The following is a 19,745-nucleotide window of genomic DNA, read 5'->3' as shown; positions in this document are numbered from 1 at the left end:
TGTGCCAAGTGAGACATCTTAACTGAGACAATCCTGTTTGGATGACTACAGAGTAGTCATATATAAGTATATATAAGTAATATTCTGACTAGAGTACTTTTAATTTCTCTAATGTTCAGCAATGTACGTTTCTTTTAAGCTACCTTTTTTATAATGATGCAACTCCAAATGATTTAATAATAGTATTTCCCGTATTAACTGTGATCCCTATGTTAATAAAAATATTCAGTAATCAGTATTGAAGTTTACAGCTTTTGTAATCCAGAACCTATAGTATATTCTGAAGGAAACTAACTATGCAATGATAGGGAGAACAAGAGTGTTAATATGGAATGAATATGAACTATCCATGCTTAGTTTATTGGTGTTACTGATCAGTGAATAATTAGTGAATGCATATTATACAGCAGTAAAATTCTTCTGTCCATTGGAGTAAATTGCACTTACTTGCAGCTGAATTCTGCCTGGGATGCCTTAAACAAAACATGGAAAGAACGGGTGGATAAGCTTGTTGAAGCTATGCAGGCAGCTGTTCAATACCAAGATGGACTGCAGGTAAGATAGTGTGATATACCTAACCCAATCTTGAGTCAGTAGGATTTGATGTGATTGTAGTAAAAAACGTCATGTGATTGGGTAGGTGACAAGTAATGTATCACTCTGATTATAGTGACTGTTTTCTTCAGTAGGCAGATATTTTTCCTCAGGGTTGGTTGGGTTTTGGTTGGTTTGGGTTTGTTTTTTTTTTTTTTTTGCATTAAAGAATAAATCTATTTGGGTTGTTTTCTTCATGTAGTTGTTCATATATTGCACTGTGTTTAGAGTCAAAATTAATGTCCCCTTGGTTATTGATAAGAGCAGAGGTTTTTTGATAGCCCACAAATTCACAGTAATCCTGCTCCCATTTTCTTGTGATAGTTGGTACTTCATGTGATAGGCGAGTTGAAGTTGTGACACATTTACATGATCTGAACGGAACAGAATACAGGTCCATATACTCACTTGCTGCTGTTTTCTTTGAGTGGAGGACAGTGAAAGAACTTCAATTTTATTTCACCTTTTTTATAAGTCAAATATTTAAGTTTGAATATTTTAAGCAAAAAATATTATTAACATAATGTTGCTGGACCATTATACTAATTCTTAGTATAATTTATCCAATCACCATAGTTTAGAAGATTATTCACTTTTTAAATCTCTAGGTAAATTTTCCAGCAGTTTTTTTTAAGATATCTTTTCTCTGTGTGTACTAGTTCTTGGTTTTGGGGTGGGTTTTTTTGCATATTCTTTGCACATTTTGGCTGAGTGGCATGCCTCATATCTTTTGTCAGTGAATGGCTAGAAGATTGAAACTTTTGAAAAGATTCCAAACGTAGTCAGATTTTGCAAAATTATTTTTTTGCTCAGTGGAATTAGTGTCTTGGTTCATTAAATCTTTAAAATTAGAGTTTCACATGACACTGAGGGCAGTTGCTTGTGTGTTCAGCGCAGATCAAGCAGCAGAACAGTCCTTAATAATACTGCAACATGCTTGTTTTCCAGTGCATCCTCACTATGTATTTTTCTCCAGGTTCTCTTATGTTCATACTGTGCAGAGGTTGACTTGTAGGGTTACACTAGGAACATTGCCGTTGGTTTAAGTGCTTTGTATTTCCTGTGGCTGTACATTGTACATCCTACAAGCTTGGTACTTTGTGAAAGAACTGTATTTAAATGCCTTCTTATGCTCATTTCAATAGACAATATGAAAAGTATTGTGGGCAGATTGTTAGCTGCAGCTGCCTCATCCTGTTCAGCTTGTTGGGGGTAGTTCTCCTTTTCTCAAGGAGCTGTGTAGCAGTGGGCAGCTCTGACAATCCGTCCTAAGCCTTTCTCCATAATGAATCACAGATAATGGGCAGGAGGAAAAGGGCCTAGCAGAGGTGTTTTTTCCCCTATGCAATTACCCAGATTGATATAGCTGTTCTTAATCTGTAAGTGGAGTATTCTTGAGGTTGTTCTGCATTATATCAGGAGCAAAAGAAGTACCCACAAAGCCTCAGAACTGGGGAGACTTCATTTGTTTTTTGAAGTTACAACTGCATTATCCTACGGAGATTCAGTCAAGCTCAGTTACAGCCCTTCACTGTCTAATATGCACTGAATGGGTCGTGTTCCATGCTCCTTACACAGATAACATTATCCTTCAAAAGAAGTTTGTTTGTAATCATCATTTAAAGTGTGTTACCATTCAGCTACCGCCTTCCATCTTTGCTCCAAAGGACTGCAGAACAGAGTTTGTCTTGTATTTACCTTTCAGGGTATTCACAAAAATTGCTGATTTTACTCAGAAAGTAGAGTACTACTCAGCATGAATAGTACTGGCAGAATATTACTGCTAAAAGAAGTTCAGTCTTGCAGCATGTGCATTCTCGTAACCTTTACATGGAGTATTTGATCCCTTGTATTGCAAAGAAACCTAGGTTTCACTGAAGAAAGCTATTTTCTTTTGAAGAGCACAGCAATATTGTTCTCTGGAATAAAAAAAAAAAAATCTGATATTTTACTTAATACGACTTTCAAATATGATACTATTTCTCTGCTCACACTTCAATTTCATACTGTGATTTTCAGGCAATATTTGACTGGGTAGACATTGCTGGCAGCAAGTTAGCATCTATGTCCCCAGTTGGAACAGACCTGGAGACAGTGAAGCAGCAAACCGAGGAACTTAAGGTATGAACTAGCAATTTATTTCATTTATATGTTCATCTGTCTGCATTTTTCTGTGTTGTTTAGTATTTTTCTGTATTTTTCAAGAGTCAAAAGCAATTTTAATTTTCAATTTTTAATAAAAAAAATCTGTATGAAAATTTCAGATAACATTTCATTGCAAACTTTTCATTTTAAAATGTGTTTCATTTTAAAATCTATTCCAAATTTTGGTGAGACTACGTTTTATTTTGTGAATATGTTCTGATAGTCCAGAAATACTTGTAATAGCATTCCTTCTCTTTCAGAGGCTATGAGGTTATTATGTACAGGGTTCTTTTGCTATGACTTTTATGTTTTCTGGTTTCTACCATGAACAGCTTCCTTGAGGCTCTGAGAGAATGCCTCCAAAGCTTCACTTCTGCCATTATAGGCTTTATCTAAATGCTCACACAGATCACAACATTCCCAATACATGAGTAAGCTGAAAATCAAAATTTCAGGCTAACTTAGAAACCTGTCTGTATGGATCTGTAACTGAGTATGCTCCTGATGTTGGTAGGCTGTTATGCTATATATAAAAAACAGGGATTTATAATTATCAGGGAATGTCCTTGGTTTTGTTGCTCACTTGTACTTTTTTTTGCTGTGGGCAGGTTGTTTATCTATTTTATGATGTAACTTCAAATGAACCATAATCTTACATAGTTCAGAAGAACACACATGAGTTGTATTCAGACTGCTGCCCAAGTTGCATGTGCAGGAGAGGGTGTTCTACTAAAGAAAATTTGCTTTCAGCTCTTTTGAAGAATAATTCTATTTGAAGTTTAAAGTATTATATTATCACAACCACAAGAGCTAGAAGTTACTCAAGATATGTTCTGCCTTTTTTACAGACCAGGGAGATCATTGGAGAATACTTTCCTATTGGGCATCTTTATCATCCTCTGGTCACAGTTAGCAATATCTGCTAGAATAGTAAGACATTGTTGCATATTTTCAGTTAGCTGGGACTGTCTGGATTATCAGTGTGTTACAAGCATTTTGACCCTGAAAAACAAACCCCCAAATTTATGAAAGTTGACAGTGATGCGTTAGTATTGTAAATATTGATGTACTATGCTATATTCAAGAAGATCATTACTTGTGATATGTTTATTTGTATTCTTTTTGTATTTACCGCAGCAATTTAAGACAGAAGCTTACCAGCAGCAGATAGAAATGGAAAGACTGAACCATCAGGCAGAACTATTGCTGAAGAAGGTAACAGAGGAGAGTGATAAGCACGCTGTTCAAGATCCTCTCTCAGAGCTCAAACTAATGTGGGACAGCCTAGAAGAAAAAATTATAAATAGACAGGTAAATAATCTTGAAGGTGGGGGCTTTATTCATGACTTAGATTTTTGAGAAAAGCTTTTTATGATGTACAATGTTTGTATCAATTTACACATTCCTTTTAGTTTGGAAATTACAGAACTTGAATTTTACAATTTATTGAGTTGCTTTTATGGTTTTTAAACCCTTAGCAGTATTTTTTGTCACTTCCTCTGTCAGCAGTACCAGGTCGAATGATTATTATTTCATTTTGGTTATTTGATGACATCTTAAGTAGCAGTTGATAACATGTTTATATGTGCAAAAGTAGTATTAGCAGCTGAACTGAGCACTTTTAAAAAAAACCAAACAAAAAAACCCCAACAACTTAACTGTTTCAGTGCTCTTTCCGTAAATTATCAAAGTGAAAGAGAGAATTAAAGATGCAGTGCTTTGAAGTGTTTTTTTTCCTAAATGGAATCATTTCACAACAAAGAAAAGGTTTTAAAAAGGTCATGCACCAAATTGCATTTATATTGAAATTATGTTTTCAGTGATGAAAAACTACTGTCATATCTCTGATGAGTGAACCTTCGAACTTAACTCTGCTCTGGTTACATGGGGTCTTCGAAGGTCAGGAATTTAAGCCTGGAATGTAAGGCTTTACAGGGGAATTGCTAACTCAGCTCTAACTGTAAAGCAGTTGCTTGTGTTGGATAACTGTTTCTCCCTGGTTTTTATGCTATCATATGCATGGACTCTGCTCTGGATTATGGTGACTAATGGTAATATAAGCCAATTCAATAGTGTTGTGAAACCATTTTATTGTTAATTTTTTTTTTTCTATAGCACAAGCTGGAAGGTGCCTTGTTAGCCTTGGGGCAGTTCCAGCATGCCCTGGATGAGTTACTGACGTGGCTGACGCATACAGAAGACTTGCTGAATGAACAGAAACCTGTGGGTGGAGACCCCAAGGCTATTGAAATTGAACTTGCCAAACATCATGTATGTAATTATAATGAATATTAACTGAAATGTTCTTTTGATGTTTATCTTAGTGATGAGTCTTGTAGTGAAACTTAGCACTTGATAAATAATTCTCTGTAGAGATTTTTGAGATGCAGATTATAGCTGAAATGAAGGCTTGGAATAACTAATATCTTTCCTCTTACTCCTCCATATTCCTTCCTTCCTTGCATATGCCATGCAAGTGGCATAGGTTTTAGCCAAAAAGAGCAGCTCGCCCTAGTCTCCACCTTTATTCACCTTAATTTGACCTAGGGAACTCAAAAGTTATTGAACGTGCTAGTCTCCCTGAAGCAATAAACTTCTTGATTAGTTCTGTTTAGGCCAGGTCTCACAAAATGCACGTACCCATTACACATCTTTCGTTCTTGTTTCTTCCTTCTCAGAAAATAGTGATTTGTTGTTTGAATTCTGCAAAATCATATCTCAGTTGGGTCCAACTAACACGAAGAATGCGTCTCTGAAAATCTCAGCAAACTTTAGGAGTGTCCATGCCGCCATTGTTTTCTCTTTGTTACATGCAATGTAGGGCTAATTTTTTTACTTTTTTTTTTTTAAAGTATTTTTACTGATTATTGTGACTTTGGAGTCCATTGTGCCTTTATTTTGAAGAGTATCTTCCAGGAGCAAGAGATCTTCTCTACCTCTTTGTGTGACTCGATGCTGTTCATGATGATGTGTTCTTTCTAGGCCTGAAGATTTCAAACTAACCTTATAAATCCTCTCCTTTCCTTTAAATCTGCCATTTAATTTTTGGCCTGCATATGATGTGAAAAGTATTCAGAGTCCATTTTGGATTTAGGGAGAAGTGATTGAAATTGACAGTACACAGATAATTAAGGCATTTTCATTGTTTGTGGTAATGCAGCTATGCAGCTTCTGAAGCCTTTTGTGTGGTCAATTGGAGCTTAAGCGGAGTAAAATATCTACGTGCCCTGTGTGACTACTGTTAGGAACAGGCCCTTTTAAAAAAAAAAAAACAAAAAAACAAAACCAAAAACCAACTGCATATCCAGCTTCCACTCCATGAACCTTTTATATTCTTATCAAACGGAAGTGTTTTACTACTGAAGAAGCATCCAGACATCGTTTATGACTTCATCTACCTTCAGTGCTGAAGGAGTTCAGCAAACACATGAACGAATCTACTTCCTTTTCATAAAACAGAGTTTATAGGTTAGAAAGTTCACACAGTAGTACATCCTGTGGTAGCCTGGAAAAACATCGATCTCTTGAGTAACTTTGGAAAGAATAGACCTTGCTGAGTGAGCCTCAGCAGGAAGGAAGGGATAAGATGCATCTGCTTCTGTGAATATCCCTTTTTTTTGCCCTGTTAGAGAAATAAAATAAATAGTATCTTCCAGTGCTTAGCTTAGAAGAATGAAAGCAAATGTGATGCACGTTTTGTATACAAGGGCTACTTGTGACTTGCTGTTTCATCAAGTGCTCTGTATAGTTTATTTAAAAGTTTCTTTGTATTTAGCTTTTGTATTTTTTCCATACACTAGCATTTTGAGGGAGGTGAGTTTGAAACAGGCTCCATGGAAGACAGCAGTCATAAACATGAATTTCTTAGATGGGGTTTACCATTCCCTTCCCAACCATTTTGCATATTCTCTTTTTCTGTTCTTTATTTCTGGTATTTTAAAGCGCCTTTTTTTTTTTTTTAAAAAAAAATCTTTCTGAAAACAGCATCCTTTTCCCAAATGTACTTTTTGCATTTTATGGTTTTACTGTGGTTGGTGATAACAGGTTTTCAATGAGATGGAAGAGGTCTTGTGGTGTTAGTATTACAGTCATTCCCCAGCTTTTAGCACAGCTGAAGTGTCCTGGTAGCCTGACATAACATGAAATGAGTTGTAGACCTGAAATGCATGAAAAGATGTCGTGGCAGTCAGATTGTTATATGGCACAGCAGGCACATAGCATTCTTGTTCCTCTCCCTCCTCTCTTCTTAGACTACTGCTCCACAAGCAATTGGCACTACTATACATAACGCTGTTTTCACACCTTGCCCTCAAAACCAAAGAAAAATCCTATTAAAGAAAAGTATGTAGTAAATTAAGGAAAATGAAGAAATAATTCTTCACTAGCAGTACCAGAAACCTTACATATATTTCTTTCTGAAATTATGAATTCAGAACGAATATATTATTTTTTCCAAGATATAAAAACAAAACATAGCATTTTGGCAGAATGGTCTGTTACTGCTTTTGATTGAAGAGATCTTAGTTATTAGCTTTAATTGCTAATACCTGTGCTGATGTTAAACTATTGCCTTGTCACTGGATTAGAACTAGCTCAGTCACTGTAATTGCCTTCATTCAATAACTTATCAACATGGCCAGTCATACGTACTGTGTTATACTTGTAGGTGCTACAAAATGATGTTTTAGCTCATCAGTCTACGGTGGAAGCAGTTAAGAAAGCAGGAAATGACCTGATTGAATCAAGTGCTGTTGAAGAAGCAAGTAATTTACGGAGCAAGTTGGAACTTCTGAATCAGCGCTGGCAAAACGTGTTGGAAAAAACAGAACAAAGGAAACAGCAGCTGGACAGTGCCTTGATCCAGGTGAACAGGAAATGATCAAATAAAGAGATAACTCAGAAAAAGTGTCTCTTTACATGAAATACATAGATACATGTATTAGAAGTTGGCCTAAATCAAAACCATAACGCAGACATTCCTGAATTTGGAGAAAGTTTGAATCCAGCTGTATCTTCCACAGCTGGCCACTGTCTTTTATAGTGCTGAATCAAGACTTCAGCTTTTGGCCTACATATTTTAAAAGGGTGAAATTTCTGTATAGGTATATTATTCAGGGAAAACATTGATCTCACAGTTGCTCATTTAGCCTGCTTTCAAGATTTCCATGGTTTTTGGTTTTGTTTTTATCATTTAGATTGGATTGAGCTAGTTTAAATTTTGGTTTGTTTTGTGTTTTTCCTTTGTTTTTTTTCCGTTTCATTTCCTTTGATTATTGCAAATATCTGATTAAATCTGTTGCCAGTATATTTCTGCATCTGAGCTAGTATTAGAATGGAGAACATTTAAGTAAGCTCTAAAATGACATGGTATAATTTAGGCCCAAGGTTTCCATGGTGAAGTTGAAGATATGCAGCAATGGCTGACAGACACTGAACGTCAGCTGTTGGCATCAAAACCTGTTGGAGGCTTACCAGAAACAGCGAGAGAGCAGCTCAATACCCATATGGTAAGTATCAGTATTAGAATGCTTTGCAAATTGCATTTCAGAACTAACTATCTTTCAAGAGCGTTTATGGTAAATACAGATCATGTTCTGTATATCACGATGTCTGTATAGTATCTTAAAAAATTTTAATAGCCTTCAAAACAACACTGTTATTTTCAGTGTAGGAAAAGTGGTCACTTGGGAGATGCCCAAAGCTAAACCATTAATAGTGTTGAGACAGAAATAAAAGAACTTTTGCATCCTTATTCTCAGAAAGAAAAACAGAAAGTGTTTGCAGATTTTTCAGTGATTCCTATTCTTCTTTTCTAATCTGTCCCCATAACTACATTTATGCTTTTTCTAAGATAGGAAGATGAATCTAAAAGTGATCCACATTCATTGGACCTTGAATTCAGAGACTCGATCCTTTCTTCTTTATCTAACCGAAGCTTACATTAAAGTCATCATTAGCACAGATGTAATAAGGACTACTGGCTCATATAGAGACTCTGCTTTAATTAGAAATGGCAAGCTGATCAGGATGCCTGAATTATTCCCTTCCTTCCCTTCCTTTCTCGTTAAGAAGCATTATATGGATTTCTCTGCCCCTGTAGAACCACAGAGCTTAAAAAAAGACACTTAAATTTGATCTCTTACCTGAAAGGAAGGTGGTTCATAGTGCTCCATTTATGTAAAATCATGCTGTGCTGTTAGGCCAGGATATAAGCCCAAAGCCAGTGATCGAAACTCCTGACCTCCTGGCTCAGATGTAAGAGTGATATTTACTGAACTGTCCTTGAACTCGAATATGCCTAACAGAGTTTCCATTAGAACGCTGCATTGTCATAGCTTTAAAAATCAGATTTTATTTTGGAATGATGCTAAAGGTCCACCAATGTGGGGCACTTTTTTTCCTTCTTTTTTTCCTCCAAAATTTACCAGTAACTATTTTTGAGAAGGAAAATAACTGATTTTAAAACTGTAAATTATGACAGGAAACTAGGACATAACACAGAAACAACTTTGTGGTTTTGAACCCCCCAAATCCTCTTTTTGTCTTAAAGAAGAAAGGCCAAAAAAAGCCTTTATTTTTGGTGTTTTTTTTTTTTCCTGTGAGGGTGGGACGTAATCACGATTCCATGAGAGTCAGTGGAGCTCTTTCCATTTTTCATCCTGGACTTAAAATCAGATCAAGACCAAAAAATTTTCCCTGGAAAATTTCAGGGTTTTCTTTGGTACATTCTTTCAACTATGTGAATTTTCTATACTTACTGCACTTACAGATTGATTACTTAAAGAATCTTTAAACTGAATGTAGTATTATAGTTGGAACAAATGTGAATGTGTCCCCAGTAATATATACTCTATATGTACAATCATTTCCTAACTGTACGTGTACATTTTAACAGATTATTGCTATGTTGTGGGCCATCATATAACTGCAGGCATTGACTTGTTATCCTTTAATGTATATAACCCTTATAAAAAAGGACTTTATTTCAGTTTAATTAAACCTCAGTGCATCTGTGCAGATATGTGTAAATTACCTCTTTTTTTTCTTTTGGCAGCTGAAATATTGAGGCCACTTGTCATGTTGACTGCTATTTATTCTAAGTTCCAAATTCAAACTTGCCCCTAAGTGATACAAACCATGTTAATTTGTGATGTGTAACTGAAGAAGAAAGTTTTGCACTATATTTTAATTTGTTTCTCATTGGAAATAATGTTATTAACCACCTTCTTGAGTATAAGGTCTGTTTCTAGAGATATGAATAAAAGAGCCCTCAACCATAATCAGTTCACAAATGGAGTTGAGATTGGGCAGCATTTCCAGCTAAGGAAGCTCCAGGAAAACAAAAGATATGAAGAGACATTACAGGACACCAGCAGGAAAGGGGCTTAAAAAGAGGCCTCTTTGGCTGTCCCAGTGCTGCTCAGAACATCCCTCTCCTTTTCTTAAAAAAATAATTTTTCTCAGTTCCTCCTTTAAAATAACTTTAATTGCTCCTGCCCTCTTAAGAGTGTGACTGTACTGCAGAATTAACCACTGTGATGAGCCCCTGTCTTAGACTGAGCCCAGCCCCAGTGTTTGGGATCACTCCTGCCGTGTCTCACCTGTGCCGCGCTCCCTGTGTTTACTTCTGAGGAATTCTTGTGCTGCAGTAAAATAAGATGCTCTGGGGAGTTACGGAAACCAGAAGTATTGTAGGGAGGTTGGGAGTGTAGGAGGAAGCAGGCTAGGTGACACCACTTCTCATAGTCATAAAGCAAGGAAGCTTTCTGTTGTGTTAAAACCTTAGCTCATGGTTGAACCTGCTTCCTGCTTTGCCCTCCTCTGTAATGAGGTACAACCCTGTGTACAGTATCTCTTAACGCAAAGAAAATGTTGGGTTTGGGCTCTTGTCCTGGGAATCAGAGGAGAAAGTTCTTTTCCTCCTGTTTGCAAGACACTTATTGCTAATCTCCTGGAAGATGTTCCTCATTTGGGACTCTGCAGCAACTTCGTTGGTACATCTTGGATGGTCTATTACAAATATTGAACATGCCCTTTTGCGTCAGAGGGATGCATGGGAGCTCCTGGTCTCTTGCCACCTCATCTTTAACATGGTTAAAAAAGAATAGTTAGTAGAATAGTTACCAGGTAAAACAGTTGGTACTGTTATTCTTCCAGCTTTCTTTGTATGTGTAAAATGTCTTCAGTGCTCTTGCCTAGTGAGTGAAGGAAGATAAAGACAAAACAAAAGAGACAATGTACAATAAACCAGCCCTCCTAAGTTGTCCCACCCACTTTTGAAGGTGTATTGGATAGGTCTGGGCTTTCAGCGCACTGTATAATGCTGACACTTTTTGTGTTTCAGCTACAGATGGACTTTAAACCAACCAAGTTGTAGCAAATCTGGTGCAATAAGTGCATAGTACTTTCTTTGCCAAGCTTTGGATCTCAGAGAAAACATCTGACAGACAATACAAGTTCTCATTTCCTGAAGAATTGGGCCCTTTCTTTGCTCATTTGGCCTTTTTATTAATTACATATGTTTCCTTTATTAGTCTTAATCATACCCGCTAAATGTTGGGGGAGGAATAAATATTATACTAGCATTTGTAAAGAGTATTGAATTTCTACCTGACTTATTTTTTGGTGCTTTCTTTATTTAGGAACTTTGTGCTGCCTTTGAAGCCAAAGAGGAGACATATAAGTGTTTAATGCAGAAAGGCCAGCAGATGCTTGCAAGATGCCCAGAGTCTGCTGAAACAAACGTTGAGCAGGACATAAATAACTTAAAAGAAAAATGGGAATCAGTACAAACAAAGCTCAGTGAAAGAAAAGTATGTGTTTTTACGTAAAAATAGAAGTGTAAATCATGTATTTAAGGATGTTAATGTTCAGTGCTTTTATGCATGCATACTTGCTTGATCTTTTAGATTTAAAATCAATTGTAGAGACAGTTATGCAGAATTCATTGGTATGTTTAGAAAGTACCGGTCAAAAAAGGGATTCAAGAAGTTGATTATCCATAATTGGGGGGAGGATTGGTGAGAATGGCACAAGTCTGTTCCATAGAAATACGTGAACTGATACTGATAATGCTCATTTGGTAGGATGAGGGCTTTTCTGGTTTTTATTACAGTAATCGTAGAAATGAGAGAGTGAATAAAATTATTTTATCATTCAAGTTTATCTCCTCAGTACAGAATTGCTGCATTAATTTTCCTAGCTTTTATCCTTTTTTTTTCTTAAAATTCCCAAATGCTTGGCCTTCTGCCACTTACTTCAAGTGACTACCTTCTGTTCTAATGTAGATCAATGATTTCACTGATACGCAACATACGTTTTCTTATTATTAATTTCATTTTGCTTTCATTCCTTCACGAAGTGTAGTCCATTTGTTCTACCTCCATCAAACAATGAAGAATATCAATAATTACAAGCAGAGGAACTCTCTGTGCAGCCCTGATATGTATAAAGCACAAAAATTTAACTCACTACTTAGTTATATTTTAAAGTAAGAATGCTGGTGTCTCTTAAGGTAACTGTATAATGTAAGAACGTCAAACTAATTAATACCCAACATGAGCACCTTCTTGCAGGAAGCTGTAAGGTTGGAGTGCTCAACTGGGCCAGCAGTGTGATTGTTTGAAAATCTCTGACTGCTGTCTCATGACCAACAAAAATTCTGTATCCAAAATTAGTCTCGGTTCAGGCAACCAAAATGACAATTGGGCTTTATTAAAAAGAAGTGGTCTAGGCAAACTTGTTCTTTGTTTAGTGCAAGAGAATAAATTAGATGACCTCTTTGAGGCTCTTTCAAATGCACTGCCACCTTAGATTTCTGAGATTCTACTGATTTTGTATTGAAATTGATAAATCCATATGTCCCATTAGGATTAAGTAGTAGAAGATGTAATGTTCTAATGTGGAAAATTTTATCTTTGTACTAGGTGCTGTATTTTCTACTCATCTATCATACATAATTTTACTGTTACTCTTCTGTCCATCTCCTTTAATATGCTCAAATGTAGGCTGTTATTTTAAACCTCAGAAACTGAGTTGGAAAAATGTTTTAAAATGCTAAACTAAAATGGTTTACTCCAAAATGCTGAACTAAAATGGTTTACTTGGCTGAAGCCCCTGCACAATATCAACTGCTATTAAAGTATGACGTATCTTTACAGACCAAACTGGAAGAAGCCCTCAATTTAGCAATGGAGTTCCACAACTCACTTCAAGATTTCATCAATTGGCTTACTCAGGCTGAGCAAACTCTAACTGCAGCTTCTCGGCCAAGTCTTATCTTGGACACGGTCTTGTTTCAAATTGATGAACACAAGGTATGTAAAGAAACAGATGTGTAATGTTTTTCTCCCACTCTGTGGAGATACTTTAACAATGTCCAAATGAACCCTGTAACACTGGCACTCAGAGAAACATTTAATTTGTTTTAAAATTGCATTTTATAGTCTTTCTTGCTACATCATTCTTTATCAGACTGGTTTTTTTCAGTGTTTACCCAGTGCTTGAGCAATGTAGTTTTCAGAGTAATTTTCTCCCTTTTTTCCAAGGTTTTTGCCACAGAAGTGAATTCTCATCGAGATCAGATCATAGAGCTGGACAAAACTGGAACCCATTTGAAATATTTCAGCCAGAAACAGGATGTTGTCCTTATTAAGAATCTGCTGATTAGTGTACAGAGTCGATGGGAAAAAGTAGTTCAACGCTTAGTTGAAAGGGGAAGAGCTTTGGATGATGCAAGGAAAAGAGCCAAACAGGTAATCGGACAACAGCTGTTGTACAACTCTTTGAACTTAGCTGTAATTACATCCAGACTCTTGAAGAATATGGTGCTTTAAAGCACTTTCAAGTAAGTCTGGGTTTAGTGTAACAGACACTGTTGAGTTAGTGGAGCAATTTCTGTGATTCGATCATAGAGCACTTCATTTGGGAGGTGAAAGCGTCATTTTCAACCCGAGCAGTGACTTCTGTCTGCAATACAGGATAGTCTGAAAGAAGAAAGTTACAGTATGGCTTCCAGATGTATATTAGTGCCATCTGTCCTCAAAAAGAAGTTTCATAATCAACCCGTTATATTTTAAAGAGTGTGATGAACCCTTTTCACTAATCTGTGGGAGTATGCCTTAGTGTTTTCTTCTTGGGTTTACATTGTGCCCTGATACTCATCGCTTCCTCAATCTCTTATGTTAGTTACTAGACCAATATCTTCTCTGTGGTAAGATATCTCCATTTATTTCCTTAAAAACCTGGAGAGGTTTTTTTATGCAGTTTTCCTCACCAGGGAGCATTCATGGTTTTTTCCTTAGATTCATGTTCACTTCACTGAAGAACATAAATGATAAAACGCAAAATGTGTGAGAGGAATGTAATCTGTTTAAGCATCAGTAGGAAGTTCTACCTTCTTTTTATTCAAGTGAACATGACCATTCAAGATTGGTCATGTTCACAGCCAAACCACATTCCCATGTTCACTGCTACTGCCACTCAGCTCATAGAGTAAGAACTTCTCTGAGCAATAAATTAGCCCATAAGCTAATCAAATGTTATTTATTTTACAGCAGTTTCTCTTGTGCATCCACATACACAGCAGTTCTACAATGAGATGGATTTCATCTCTATATCCATTTACAGAGCTGAATACAATAAGTTATTAATTTAGGATGACAACTATCTATGCAGAGCAGGGAAGCAGTACTGAAGGGTACTGGTGTCAAGGCCTGATCCACAGCCCTGAACAACAGGGTCCAGGAGCCTTGAGACGTTTCTGAACTAGTTCTTGTGCTTTCATGTGTAGGCAGCTCAGGCAAGAAGAATTTTCAAAAGAGACGCAGAAAGAGAAATGACCAGCTTAGAAAAATTGAATCCCAAAGGGATGCCGCTTTGTGAAAGCTGGTTGAATCTTTGGTCTTTCCCTGCTTCCTTCCCTGAAGCACTCTTTTTGTTGAGACAGGAAGGAAGATCAAGGATCTGTTCCTTGCCCGTCAAGATAGCATTTGATATAATGAGAGCATTTATGAGCGTCCCAGGGAAAATCTTGGGCAGTCATCCAGATGAGAGTTTTCCCCAGTGATTTACTGCTGTTGTCCCATATAGGCAGTAGCTAAGCCCTATTCTTGCTGTATTTACTATTCATTACTAAAAATGTAGGAATCTAAATGACCAACACATCAACAGAAGTTACCAATATGTCTTTGAAAGATGCATACTGTGTGTGCAGATCATGTACATAAAAGGCTGCTAATTCACCTCAGAGAAGGGAGGCTAAATCATAGAATCATAGAATAGTTTGGGTTGGAAAGGGACCTCTAAAGGTCATCTAGTCCAACCCCCCTGCAATAAGCAGGGACATCTTCAACTAGATCAGGTTGCTCAGAGCCCCGTCCAACCTGACCTTGAATGTTTCCAGGGATGGGGCATCCACCATCTCTCTGGGCAACCTCTTCCAGTGCTTCACCACCCTCAGCGTAAAAAATTTCTTCCTTATATCTAGTCCATATCAAGTCCAGTGGGCACATGGTTGGGCTAGTACCTGTTTGAGAGACCAGGGAGAAAAAGCACACCAAATCTTTCCAAAGTCTGCAGAGTACTTGTTTGGCCTGTAGAGAGTTGGTTGGGGTTTAATGTTGTCAGACTATTTTATGAACCAGTGAATTTTAAAATCATGCAAATGTTGCTTTCCTGCAGTTCCATGAAGCCTGGCACAAACTTATGGAATGGCTAGAAGAGTCAGAGAAATCTTTGGACTCAGATCTTGAAATTGCAAATGACCCTGACAAAATAAAGATGCAGCTTGCACAGCATAAGGTGAGTCATGCGTGATGAAATGCAAAGTGCCCAGTGAGATGGTGAGATGTAGGTAAGTCTATCAGCCTTGCACTGTTCAGTCAGCAGAAGAAGTAGGTTTGTGGCCTCACTACAATGGAGTGCGTATTAGTATCAAATTAAACAGTGGTGTGTTACAGGTGGGGAGTGAAAAAAAACTTTTCACAGTACCTGATCTGTGGGGGAATGGTTAACTATGAAGAGGAAAGATGATAATACAGCACCATGGAAACTTTAAAAAACAAAGTAATACTATCTCAGAATAGGAATCTCTGAAAAGGTTTTATTACAGGCTTTTTTCAGTCCTTAAACCACAATTTTACCATCCAGTTATTTGGGTTGGGATTTTCCTTTTAATACTACAGGACCACCTCAAAACTGAAAAATAATCTTGTATTTTGATTGGCAGTTGCCTTTTATGTCAAGTGAAAATATTAATGAAATCCTCTAGAAAGTACAGTGACACCATTAGTAGCAAATGTTGTTTCTCTTCATGGGATTCAAAATTCCAGGACCAGCTTTCCACAAACCCAGATACTGTAGGTGAAAATGTAAAAATCTCCCTGATTGACCTGGCTTTTCAAACAAACAATGATAATGTAAAAGCTGTGTAGTTCCATCAGACACAGAGCAAAAGGATGGATGGAAGAAGTCTTTACTTCATTTTTACTTTTGTAAAGAGCCTAGAATAATATGTTACTGAGGATCAAGTGGGTGAGTGGTAGAATCTTCAGACACAGGCTGTGTCTCAAGATTTATCTTGGAGCAGTTTCATCAGAGACGGAGTATTGAAAGATCATTCATTTTTCTACACTTTGGCATACATTTACTTCTGTTTTTCATGTCAGTCTTATTGTTGTCTATTTACTCCTATCTTTTCATTCTGCACAATATCCCCAAGGGTTTGCAGATCTAATTTTTCCTTCTCAACATAGCTTCTGATGATTGCTTTTACCTCCAACAAGTTTTGTCATTTATATTGATGATTGGTTACTGCATCAGTCTGCTTTGTATTTTTATCATCTCTCAGTTTATATGAAGATTTAAGTATTGTTTATCAACCAGGAAAATATTCTCCTTTTAATATGGGAAAGTTGGCTGTTGGTCAAGCAAAAATAGTTTTACCTATGTTTGCTGTTAAAACTTAGATAAAACCTACATTAACATTCTGTTATGCTAACTCTGCAATTTCAGTTTGTTCTGGGATTGCTGCTGTTGCCAGAATTTGAAGTCAGCGGTGGGAATTTAGGAAAAAAAAGTCTTTTTGTTAAGATAGTCTTTCTTGTCTTCTCTGACTATCAATCTTTTAATCCTTCCGCTCCTCTCTTTTCTTTTTATAAAGTTCAAACTCCTCACGAGTATGGTCAACACATTGTGACTTTGGTTTGAGGTCCTTTCAGGTCCTGAGGTTTGACACTCTAGCTTTATTCTCCCCCGCTCTTCTAAAATGTTAAACTTGATAATCCCACATGTTCTTTATACCTACAGCAGTTCGTTTTATGAGCCCGAGCTTCCTCACATGGATTGGCAGATTCATCACTTCTCTCAATGATATCTTTTCTCCAGCTTCTTTTCATATAAAATGCCTGCAGAGAACAGCTACTTGAGTTGCTTGAATCTCATTTCTCATTAAGGAGTGGGATGGAATGTGGCACAGGGACATTAGGATTGAAACTGGCGATTTGGAGGAAAAAGATGAATGTGTGTGAGAGGGGGAGTTCTGTGAACTCTGTGACTTTAAACTTCAAACAACCCCCCCAAGAAATCAACTCAATTGTTTTTTAATGAGCTGTCAAACCTCCCAACACTGCAATGTCCTTCCTTGTATTTTGCGTCTTTTCCTTCCACTCCCACATATACCCCCTGTGTCTGTCTTTGTCTTTTCTGTCCAGCCTTGAAGGTTTCCTTGCTCCATTTAGTTAACGATTTTGCTATCTGAACTGAATGTGTGCTCTGTGTGTGCTGTAAGCAATAATTTGGACTCGCTCTTTGCCAGTTGTTACTGCCAAAAAAAAAAAAAAAGGCCCTGAAAGAGAAAAGCCAAGATAATATGTTTTCTCTCTCACTCATATCTAGTGTGTTGCCAGGGACTTTTGGGGGTTATTCATGGTCTGTTTATCAGCAATTTTTTTCTCATTTTTAGAAGTCAGGAATGGAAAAACCCTTACTAGGTCACCCAATCCATTCCTGTGCTAATGCTGAATGTTCCTTACAGTACATTTATATGAACCTGGCTAATTTTATCTGTATGTTCCCATCTTCCTTAGAAGGAAGGTAGATAGTTAATTACTGAGATTTCGTTCATCTTACCTGACTGCTCCTGGCAGCTTAAACCAAAATCTGCTCTCAGTTACACCTCTGTGAAATCGCATGAAAGCAGATACAGTGTAGTGTGTGTAGTCTCTCAAAGAATTAATTGACTGCAACCCTTTGTTCACCTCTAAATCTGTTTTTCCTGTATGATCCTTCTCTGGCAGCAATTTCATTGTGTTTCCTCATGCAAATCAATAACACTGTGCATGTAGCGTTACGTAGTTAATAAACCCCATCAAATAAAAGAAACACAGACATACTGTTTGTATTGAAGGAACTTATATAAAAAAACACGCTTATTTTCATTTTGAAAATTATTTTTATTGTAGTTCTAGCTTGACAATGGTGTTTGTATTCTTTCTTAAAGTGTGTTTCCTTGTTTTATATGAGGAAAATGAAAGGACAGTAAGGAAATACTGAATTACAAAACAAATGCTGCCTTTTTTTTTTTCCCTGATAAGTTTTGATGCTCGGTTCCCTCTGGATCCTGAAATAACCCTAAAGTAAGGACAGTACAGTGCAAAATACCAAGCAAGTTTTAAAAAAGGAACCTTGAAGCACCCTAGGTAAAGCTGTCATACTGTCCATGTGGCATAACCCAGTGCCTACCTCCTACTTAAGACATCTCCATTCCACTTGAGCTTTCCCTGACACACATTCACATCTAAAAAGGGACGATGACTATGTGGACACAAGGGAAAGTCGGTGGAAGAGTTGTGAGCTACCATGGCACAGGTTGGTGCAGGCCAGCTGGGAACAGCTTGCCAGTGGGAGGTGAGCAGGCACCGTGTGCCGGCAGTGACCATGACGAATCCTTGCAATCTTTACATGCCTTGAGGAATTACTATAAGTTGTAAGTGGTAATCATTTCCTTGCCGGATGTGATGATACTGAAAGTTGCTCTGAGAACCAGATGAAAATCTGTTTCAGCAAACACTGAGCAAAAACTCTTTTGGCCTAGTATTTTTTGTGACCAAAAAAGAAGAACATTTATTTGATTCTGTATATATGAGTTTCCTAAAGCAAACTTGTAATTTTTATTTTTATTTGTTAACTGATTTCCTGCTAGCAGTTCATGAAGGTGTGAAATAAAACACTTTAAGCATTGCTACCATTTAAAAGCTGCTGTGTAACGCTGGTTTTGTCTTTTGTCAGTGTTCCTTTATTTAATTATTTCCTCTGTCAGTCAGTTAACTCCTCTGCAGTATCAGATGAGCTGTGTTTCTGTGTGCTCCTCTGTGCCTGTGAAAAGCTTCCAGAGGCTCTGGGCAGAAGGAGCTGTCAGAGCTGGCAGGCAGATGCAACTGCTGTGTCACTATCATCTTCCAAAGACCCTGGATCACAGAAACCTTCTTGTGATCATGGCTTCTAGCCCAAATTGAGTTATTGGGATGTCACCTGGCTGCTTCTTGTGCCTGGATCTGTATATTTTTGGCATACAATTCTTCCCAATTATAGTATGTTTCAATCTTAGGAGGGTTAAATGCTTGTGGTTGGAGGCTTCCCAGCTTGACTATGCTGAGCTAGAACAGAATGACCTTTGTAGCCCTTGGGGTGCTCTACACTGGCTTGAAAACTTAGTATGTAAAAATGTAGTGTGAAGACTGCTCAGTTCATGGCTCCCAAAGTAGCAGTTCTTTCACATTCTTCTGACTACCAGGCAGCCCCTTGCTGAAATTTAGGAATATTAAGGTAGGACAGGCATCGTTGCTCTCACTGAAGGAGGAGGAATTTTCCAGAAGTTGTTCCAGTAGGGGTAGAGCTACATTCCCAGAGAGGGACAAAAGGCAGGGACTCTGCTAGTGTCATATAATTTCAGGTGCACTGTAGCACTAGTAGACTAGAAATTTTTCAGCGAGTTTAAAATTTTCTTG

General features: G+C 37.3%; 1 protein-coding gene across 7 annotated transcripts in view; it reads left to right on the top strand.

Annotated features, from left to right (window-relative positions):
- The window catches only part of DST (dystonin), a 315,857-nt gene that overhangs the window by 269,746 nt on the left and 26,366 nt on the right, over window positions 1–19,745 (top strand). For all 7 annotated transcript variants that reach the window (XM_076332973.1, XM_076332971.1, XM_076332965.1 and 4 more), the window contains 10 exons: window positions 454–555; window positions 2,614–2,715; window positions 3,877–4,050; window positions 4,855–5,010; window positions 7,406–7,603; window positions 8,118–8,246; window positions 11,382–11,552; window positions 12,900–13,055; window positions 13,287–13,493; window positions 15,421–15,540. In XM_076332973.1, the coding sequence (XP_076189088.1) occupies window positions 454–555; window positions 2,614–2,715; window positions 3,877–4,050; window positions 4,855–5,010; window positions 7,406–7,603; window positions 8,118–8,246; window positions 11,382–11,552; window positions 12,900–13,055; window positions 13,287–13,493; window positions 15,421–15,540 (1,515 nt within the window). The remainder of the gene's footprint in view (window positions 1–453; window positions 556–2,613; window positions 2,716–3,876; window positions 4,051–4,854; window positions 5,011–7,405; window positions 7,604–8,117; window positions 8,247–11,381; window positions 11,553–12,899; window positions 13,056–13,286; window positions 13,494–15,420; window positions 15,541–19,745) is intronic.

This window comes from Aptenodytes patagonicus, chromosome 3 (genome assembly GCF_965638725.1).
Source record: "Aptenodytes patagonicus chromosome 3, bAptPat1.pri.cur, whole genome shotgun sequence".
NCBI classification, from domain to species: Eukaryota; Metazoa; Chordata; class Aves; order Sphenisciformes; family Spheniscidae; genus Aptenodytes; species Aptenodytes patagonicus.
Note: the sequence above shows the minus strand (reverse complement) of the source record. Positions and strands in the feature narration are given on the sequence as shown.